This window comes from Phoenix dactylifera, chromosome 17, assembly GCF_051530095.1.
Source record: "Phoenix dactylifera cultivar Ajwa chromosome 17, Ajwa_hap1_PhDact_Kaust_v1.1, whole genome shotgun sequence".
NCBI lineage: Eukaryota > Viridiplantae > Streptophyta > Magnoliopsida > Arecales > Arecaceae > Phoenix > Phoenix dactylifera.
The window spans coordinates 12,921,651-12,931,132 of NC_143206.1; the positions used below are offsets into that span (position 1 = coordinate 12,921,651).

Genomic DNA, 9,482 nt, shown 5'->3' on the forward strand with positions numbered 1-9,482 from the left:
AACGGATATATCCATCCACCGAACGCCAAAGCACGACCGCAACTCCCCTCCCTCTTCCCCCGCCCCCTCGTCTCTCACTCTCTCCCCCCTCCGCCGCGGTCATGGAGCCCAACCCCCGCTCCCAAACTCCAGAAACCCCTGACCACGAATCCCAAGCCTCAGAAACCCAGCAACAGCCTTTGGAGATCGCCAAACCCTTTCCAATAGCCTCCATTTCCCTCTCCCTCTCCTCCCTCCTCTCCCCCCATCTCCTCCTCTCCACCAAAAAAGCCTCCCTTTCCCCCTTCTCCCACCTCAAAATTCCCTCCCAGATCTCCTCCCTCGTCCACCTCTCCCTCTCCAGTTCTTCCACGAAACCCTCCTCCAAAACCTCTACCCCCTCTCGCGTCGCCAACTCCCCCCTCCAATCCCCTTCCCCCCTCCTCCGCCGCCGCCCCGCCGATCCCTCCCACTCCGCCGCGGGCCGCCGCTGCACCGTCGTCTGGTTCCGCGCCGACCTCCGCGTCCACGACAACGAGGCCCTGACAGCCGCCACCAACGACTCCCTCTCCCTCCTCCCCGTCTACCTCTTCGACCCCCGGGACTACGGCAAGTCCTCCTCCGGATTCGACAAGACCGGACCCTACCGCGCCACCTTCCTCCTCCAGTCCGTCGCCAATCTCCGCCGCAGCCTCCGCGAACGGGGCTCCGACCTCGTCGTCCGGGTCGGCCGGGCGGAGACCGTGCTGGTGGAGCTCGCCCGTGCTGTCGGTGCCGACGCGGTGTACGCCCACCGGGAGGTGTCCCACGATGAGGTGCGGGCGGAGGAGCGAGTGACGAAGGCCATGGAGGAAGAAGGGATGGAGGTGAAGTACTTCTGGGGGAGCACGCTGTACCACATTGATGATTTGCCGTTCGAGGTCGAGCAGATGCCATCTAATTACGGGGGGTTCAGGGAGAAAGTGCAGCGGGTGGCGGTGAGGAAGACAATCGAGGCTCTGGACCAGATTAAGGGGCTGCCGTCGAGGGGCGACGTTGATCCTGGGGAGATTCCGAGCTTGGTCGACCTGGGGCTCAACCCGGCACCAACCATGTCTCTGGTTTGTTATACTATCTTATATTTTCGTTTACTCTTTTTTCATTGTTTCTTTCCAGTTTACGGTTCGTTCTGTCATCTCAAATTTGAAATTTTTTTAAAGCAATAGGAAATGGGTTTAGATTACAAAAGGGTTAGGGAATAAAGAAAAATAGAAACCTGGCATTTATAGTTATGCCAATACAGAGTTAGAAGAAGGAAAAAAATTGGAAAAGAGAATAGGAATCATAGAGGGGAAGTAGCACTGCAATTCAAGAGCTTCTGACTGAAAGGATAGAATATTGATTCATTTTGTAAAAAAAAATGATATTGCTGTCTAAAAATAAGTGTTGCTTGAATCTTCTTCGACTTGATTGAAAATCATTTTTTTTTTTCTTTTGCAGTGTTTGCGATTTCATCTAGAAGCACCTTTGAGCTCACAAGTAGCCAATTTTCAAATTCACTTAGAAACAAGGAACTTATAACAATACGAGGAGGGATAAAAGTAAATGGGAATTGTTCAGGATATTGTTGGCATGAGAGTAATAATCTTTGCAAGCGTTTGTGAGAAGCCATTACAAAATCACAGGAAAGTTCTAAAATGGGACTTATAAAGCAAAGACCATATCTTTATAATTATTTGCCTTCCCTGAACCATTAGACAACTAAAACACAATCACAAAGAATATAATTTTGAAGCAGTGATAATCAATAATTCAAAAAACTGCTTGTAAACTAAATGGATCATTCATTACACAGAAAATAGTGTCACCAAATCCTCACCTTCCTAATCTAATGATGCATTTTTTCTTTTGTTTAATTTGGAATGTGGATATCTCATATAACAAAATTCTCCTGGAATATTGATTCCTGGAACTTGAATGTCCATTTTCTTAGAATGTGTACCGCACAATGTCATATTTTTCAAGTTCCTAGTATGATGCAAATAGCCTTAGATACATATTATCTTAATGTATTATGAGAGGTTGAACAAGCCAGCCTTTCCGGTATAAGTTTCTTGTCATGTGACAAAGATAATGCCCCAACTTGGGCCTCTCTCAACCTTTTGGTATAGGTATTTCATAAAGGGTGGTGATTAATCAACCTCCCCGAGAATGTTATATATTCCCAAGAGAAGATGCATGAGACGCATAAACAATTATAATGACAAACATTGTCACCATATGGCATTGTACAAAGGTATATTGGAACCAACAAGCAGCCTATCCTAACCGACCAGAAAAATTTCTACTTTGAAGTCATGGTTTGGGCTTAAAACATTAGGTAGCTTGTCAAATAAACAACACATCTAGAATAGTAAAATTATAATTAAAGCCATGGATGATACACTGAAGAAAGCTTTGGGTGGTGCCAAGAAAACCCAAGGATTAAGCGATCATATGTTAGTCTCTTTTTTTCCTTTAGTTTTTGTAGCAAAACTCTGGATGATTAGGCACATATACTTCTTGTTTCAAGTGAGACAAATGAACCTATTTCTTCTTGTTTTGACCTTTTTTTTTGAGTTGTATTCGACTTCATAGACTAGAGGGACATTTTTAAAATTGACTCTAGGGATCTTACAAGTCCTTTTAGGCCTTGAATTAATGAAAACAATAAATGTTAGGTTTCTAAGGTTTTGTTCGTTCTCTTGGTCAATGGATAAGGGTGTCTTGCGATTTTGGTCTCTAATACATTGGAACCCTAAAATTGATACTCTAGAGCAAGATTCACCATAGCGGTATATATCGTTCCTTGCTAGGTGTTCCATACTATACCGGTACTAAACTAATCTCTATATTGGGCATGCTGATACTATGCCAGCATGGTACCGATAGTGGATCGAGTACCAAATTTGCGAACCTTGTTCTAGAGTGAGCATAATGTCTTTTATAAAAGAAGCTAAGCTTATACATGTACTTAGAATTCTCACCCAAATGAGTAGGCTACTATAATAGGGTTTCATTGTACACACTTTCTATGCATATATTCCTAAAAAAAATCACTTTACAACCAAAAATGCTTGGAAATGCTGATCTGATTAAGTTAGGATGTGGGCTTATATTGAGGCCATCAGATGTGTAATAGCACTAGACCAGGTTTGATTTAGTTCAATTGAGCTGGTTTTCTAAAATGCTTGTAATGTCTATGACGCATGGATATATGCATGGTATATTCCTATAAATCAAAATATGTAAAAGTATGATCCACAAAGTTGATCCATATGCATTAGGTCAAGTATAATTTTTATGTTTAAATTTATGAAATGAATCATATAAGGCTCCTTATCTAGATTAAAAGCAAAACAGTAATTTGAATTGCATAATTAATATTTGATTAGGATTCAGATTCTTGTGAGATCTGACCTTAATTTGTGCATGTTGGCAAACTTGTCTTGTGAAATAATATGTTACTATCCCACAACTCCGCAAGGCATGAGGGGGTTTCGGTGCATTGCATGACTGCGAACATTGCTTGGATTAGCATAGCTAGAGGCCTCAACATAAAGCATATGACTGCTCAGGGGGAGTGCCAAATTTTTCTACCTGTGTGGTTAGGTTGCCATGACGAGGTGATACACTTTCAATGTGTTAAGCACCTTAATTCACGTTGCTTAGCATTAGTGTACTTTGATTTTGGGAAAAGGTTATGAACGAGTGTGCCTTTGGAGATGATATATTTGTTTTGAATATTCCATTCCTTAATAACCTTGAATTTTAAATGGTATTTTTGCACTATAGTTTCCTGTTTAATCATGTCTTCATTGTCAAAAGTGTCTAGAGACCCGGTCAACCTGCCCAGGTCAACTTGTCACCCACTAGGCATTGTGGTTTAGGTCAAAACAAAGCCAAACCTGTCTGAAACCTACTTGAAACTGTTGACGTGAGCGGTTCAACAGTTCGAACCACCCAAGTCGCTTAAACCTGAGTATATTGGTGAGAGGGAAAGGAAGGAAAAAATAATGATGTTTAATCTTTGATCTCTTAACCTAAGGATGTTGAACCCTCAAAGTGCCAACATAAGGAGGAACCTTGTCATTGAAATGGTGGATGGAAGGGAGGTGACCAGGGGTCAGTGGAGGGTGATGGAGGTGAAGATGGTGAGGGTGGTCGATGGTGAACACGCTCAGTAGAAGAGGAGAGAAGGGAAGCCTGTGGAGGAACTTGACAATGTTAGAAAGTCCTTCTTGAAGAAGAGGTCAGGTTGTGGGGGACTCAATAGTGACAGGGAGACACACACACACACACAGAGACAGAGAGAGAGCAGTGGCATGGGGGGGTTTGATGGTGGCAGTGGCTTGTAAGGAGCTCAATGGTGCCAGGCAGATGACAATGGACTGTGGAGGCTCGACAGTGACGATGGAAGGAGAGCTAGATGAGGTTTTGCGTTAAAGAGGGCTGGAGGCATTGACAAAGATAGAAGCATTTTGGAAGAGGTGATAAATATAAAAGGGATAAGAGATACCTTTGGTACTCAAATCAACTCATGGTTGTACCATGGACCCGTGACCCAGCCACCAATCTAGTTTGGGCCAGGTCAGCGAATTTAGAACACTAGTGTCTATTTGACATTTTGAAGTGGTGAATCATCAATATCATTAAATTCTTCATAAAGTTCAGGTCTCTACACAATAACCATAAGAGTCTTTTTTTTCTGTACTATATTGACTCTGGTTTCAGAATTTATTTCATACATGAATGGAACTGTTTTTGTTTTCTACAGCCATGAGTTTGATGCCAACCCTCCACTTCCCTCCTGTTTGGTGCTGGTGATAACTGTATACAGTTTGGGTAGCCTTAATGTTTAGTTTTTTGACAAACTTGATTCCTTGTTGGTACAGGTTAGCGGATTCAGAACACTAGTGTCTGTTTGACATTTTGATATGGTGAATCATCAATATCATTAAATTCTTAATAAAATTTAGGTCTCGAGGCGATAACCATAAGAGTCTTTTTTTCTGCAGTAGATTGACTCTGGTTTCAGAATTCATTTCATGCATGAAGGGAACTGTTTTTGTTTTCTACAGCCATGATTTTGATGCCAACCCTGCACTTCCCCTCCTGGCTTGGTGCTGGTGATAACTGCAAACAATTTGGCTTAGCCTTAATGTTCAATTTTTGACAAACTTGAGCCATTGTTGGTTAGGTCATAGGTGGCTAGGATGCATGGCTGACTGATGCAGAATGATGCATGGATGCGATGGCTGAACCTAATGGCTGAGAGGAATTCTATGAAACATGAACTACGAAAGGCGCTTACTGTATATCTAATTATCTAAGTAAAACACGATGATGAAAAACAAAAGTACTTTGTCATACTAGGTCCCGTGACTTTTCTGCTATTTTTTTTTTGGGAAAAAGCGCTTACAGTCTGACAAGCTTATATTGTGTCTGGTACCTTTTGTAGAAAATTAGGAAAATGTGATCCTGATGGCCATGCAAGCCTTGTTTTGGAGTTTCAACTCCTTTTGGAAGCAAAATTAAGTTCAAGTTCATTCTGTACCTGATGTGAGGGGAGTCGAAGGTTGACAGAAACAGATTTCAGGATGGTAGGTTCATGTTACTATATCATCAGAAAATCTCGCTATTGTATTGTCAGATGGAGCTCAACCTTATCTGGTGACGGTCAGTAGCTCATGCAGTTGAAATAATCTAATCAAAGCATTCTGGTTTCAGGGATCAAAAAGTAATCCTATAGAATTTAGTTTGCAGAATCATCCATATGGTATGTTTTCTTATTGTTATGCTGGAAAGTAAAGTATTAAAAAAAAACCTTAAATCCAGCTTCATGGTGGTACAGCTGATGTCCTTGACTTGGTACTGTGATGATTTGTTTTTTTTTTAAATTTTCCTGCTTTTAGAATCACTTCAATTTTATATGCACCTGTTTTAACTAGCTTTTAGGTTTTTCTCTTCTCATGGAATATAACCAAATGCAATACCATCATGTAGTCAGCAGAGCAAATTTTTGACGAGATTTATTGTAGTTTTGATGCTATTTGGCATATTGTGTCATTCAGGATGGAAAACCTTCCATGAATGCTTCACTTGTGGGTGGCGAGACTGAAGCACTAGAGAGACTGAAAAAGTTTGCTGCTGAATGCCGTGCCCAACCAAACAAAGGGGAAGGAACTCGAGATAGCATCTATGGTGCTAATTTCTCATGCAAAATCTCACCATGGCTAGCGATGGGATGCCTTTCTCCACGTTTCATGTACGAGGACCTGAAAAAGACTGCAACGAGGTATGCTTTGTTCACTGCCTCAGTTTATTGCTTTTGCTTTAAAAAAAAAATATTGGATGAGGGGTGAGTAGTGAAATAACTAATTGTTATCCTCGCTTAACATTTCAAGAACCATCTTCTTTATTTAGAATTATAGATTAGTTAGTTTAGCCAATTTTGTTATGCATACAGTGATATAATTTTCATTTTCAGTGCAATATCTGCCTCCTCAACTCCAAAGACTGGTGCTGCTGCAGCAGATAATGGAATGAATTGGTTAATATTTGAACTATTATGGAGGGATTTTTTCAGGTAGTCATCATTCATAATCTTTTTTCGTTACTCTCTTGTAATTGTGGATAATGTGGATGCTAATAGTTGTCACTGTTTGGTTGCTGAGAAGGTGAAAGAAAAGAATATCTGTTATGCTAGAATTTTCTTTTCCAGTGTTTGGTAGTACAAAAGAAATTTAAAGGAAAGCTTTTGAGAGAACAGGGTCAAAATTTTCTCTAACTGCCTTAAAGATTTTTTCTCCACAAAAAGCAGTGGTTTTGAGAAAGAAAAGTGAAAAAAGTATCTCGTGGACAATTTTTAGTTGAGATAAGAGTTATCACAACCAATAAGAAAGAAAAATTTCAACTTTCTTTTCCTTTCGATTCTTTTCCTCTGGAGAAAAAAAATTATTTTCCTTCCTGTTTCAAACTAATAGGCTGGATAATGGATTTTCTGTAATGACTTATACCTAGGACTTACCTTGTAGGCCCATGAACTCTGGATCGATGCTCCATCCAACTGAATGCTTGATAAATTGCCTAAATGGTGTGTGATTTCCATACTTTTTCAGGTTCATCACTAAAAAATACAGCTCCATCAAGAAAAAGATCGAAGCTGAGCCAGCCACAGCTTGCACCAGTGCCCTTGTTTGAGTCTTCTGGAACCTGGAGATTACTGGAAATCAGAAGTGAGAATTTAATTCAACATGGCCTGTGAAGTGAAATGGTGTTTCTGAAAGAATGTAGTGTTTCTGTCAATCCCATCTCTCTCTCTCTATAAGTTGTGGCTAGTTCTCATGCTTCCCCGTACATGATTGATAAAATATTGTTCCGAGGATGGGAGTGTTTAGGAGAAGATGCATTTCCATCTCCCCTGCATTCGATATCTTTTTTCCTGTTTCTTTTGCTTCATCAGATAATTATTTGGGTTTTTGAAGCAACCCACAAGCAATAATCAGACAATTTGGTTGATTGCTTCAATGTGGACAACCTGTTGTTAATTTGAAGAAGATGCTTCCTTGTTCAGTGGCTTTGGACAATTGGCCGCATTGGCCAATGGTGGTCGGGTTGCCTTACGAGCTTGGCATCATCTTCTTGGTAGCCTGGTGTTTTTGGATGTAGCAAATAATCTGAAGCAAAAGAGAGAATTCTTACTGTGTCATGTCCAATGTGAAATAAGATATTTGCATTGTTAGAGGTGTTTTTTTAGGTGAGCTTCGAGTAGTTACAAATGGTATAACAGCGGATTTAATCTAAAGTCTATTAAGGAGTATTATAGCACGGGTTATTTAGATTGATCACGAGTTAATTATAATATTTGTAAATAAATTTATAGTAATTGCAATAGATTTGATTTCTTAGCATGAGGACGTGAGAGCTTATACATGAGAGTATGTGTGGACTTATGTAGGCATATATTTAGTCACATATGTATTTATATATTAAGTAGATTTTGAGTATTTATATAAGATTAAAAAATTTAATTAACATTTTAGTCTAGTGTTTTTTTTTTTTTTTTTTTGGTGGATGAGGTCTAGATGAACGGGCCGGTTACTTTTATTTATGTTCTTGTGGGACCCATGTCTAAACTTTGACGATTGAAGTATCTTCATCTGGATGCGTCCATGGAAATTCTTAAATATGTGTTGGATTTGTCATCTAGTTGACTGTCAAAAACATCCCCTCCCCCAATCTATATGCGTTGTAAAGTACAAAATTTCTAATATATAAACCATCTGGATTGGGTGCATTGTCCATAAAACATATATTTTTGCCATATACAAAAGCATCTCCCATGAATTTAATGTCATATTCAAGTTCTCCAGCATAGAATCTATGTGGCATATGGATCATGGTATGAAATATTGCGTCAATCACTGGTCATTGATTTCCGAAATGCAAAGAAGTGACACAATATTATAACCAGTTATTATAATATCAAATTATTTTATAGGGATATAGTAATTATTAATATAATAAACATTCAATGAAAATATATGATTATGAAGTTAATACGATAATTATTGCACTATAATAAAAAAAATATACATCATTATTATAATATCAAATAGATTTAGTAAAATTATATCACTAAAATAATTATAATCATTTGATTTGACTATATAGCTTTTACTATGATCATAATATACTTATTTAATTATTATTGTTATATCATAATGATTCTTATTATATATAATTTCATAATAACAAACACAATTATATTATAATAAATATTATATAATAGTTAATAGTAATTATAATAATTGTATATCAAGAATATATATTTACATTCCAATAATATATCTCTTTATTATAATATCAAATTATTTTATAGCAATATAATCATTATAGTAATTATTACTACAATAATTCAGCAAAAACTTAATATTGATCATATTTTTATATAAGTATAGAAATAAAATTGTAGTTATTGTACTATAATAGAAAATTAGCCAATTCATTGCATCTAAAGGGTAGTCTTATCAGATCATTTGCAAGGTTGACATATCTCTTTCAATATCATACAATAAAACAACTATAATTATTTTTGCAGCTTTCAATTATAGATGATCAAATAAAAATAGTTCTTGCAACTACTATTTCAATTTTAATATTTCCAACTATAGCTTTTATTTGAATTGAAGGAAAATAAATAGCCTCATAACAATTATTATCCTTTAACTAATACCCCTTGATGTTATAGGCATTTTAATTTTTATGTTACATTTGTGCAATCATACACATATAAACATATTTTTCTTTAGAAAAAATAAAAAAGTACATTGCTTTGTCTTTATTATATTGTACTATAATGCGGATCACCTATCAGAATTTTATGGTTTTGCAAGGATAATAGGATATTTCAAGATATTCATTTATCTTTTTCTAGTACGACTTGATATTATATGGCTAGTCATATATGCAATATCTTATCA

At 37.9% G+C, this 9,482-nt stretch overlaps 1 protein-coding gene across 1 annotated transcript; it reads left to right on the forward strand.

Moving 5' to 3' along the window:
• Positions 1-7,708, forward strand: PHR2 (photolyase/blue-light receptor 2). Its single transcript, XM_008791633.6, has 4 exons — positions 1-1,079; positions 6,072-6,295; positions 6,488-6,586; positions 7,119-7,708. The coding sequence occupies exons 1-4, from the start codon at positions 102-104 to the stop codon at positions 7,198-7,200; spliced, it is 1,383 nt and encodes a 460-aa protein (XP_008789855.5). The 5' UTR covers positions 1-101; the 3' UTR covers positions 7,201-7,708.
• The last annotated feature ends 1,774 nt before the right edge of the window (positions 7,709-9,482 follow it).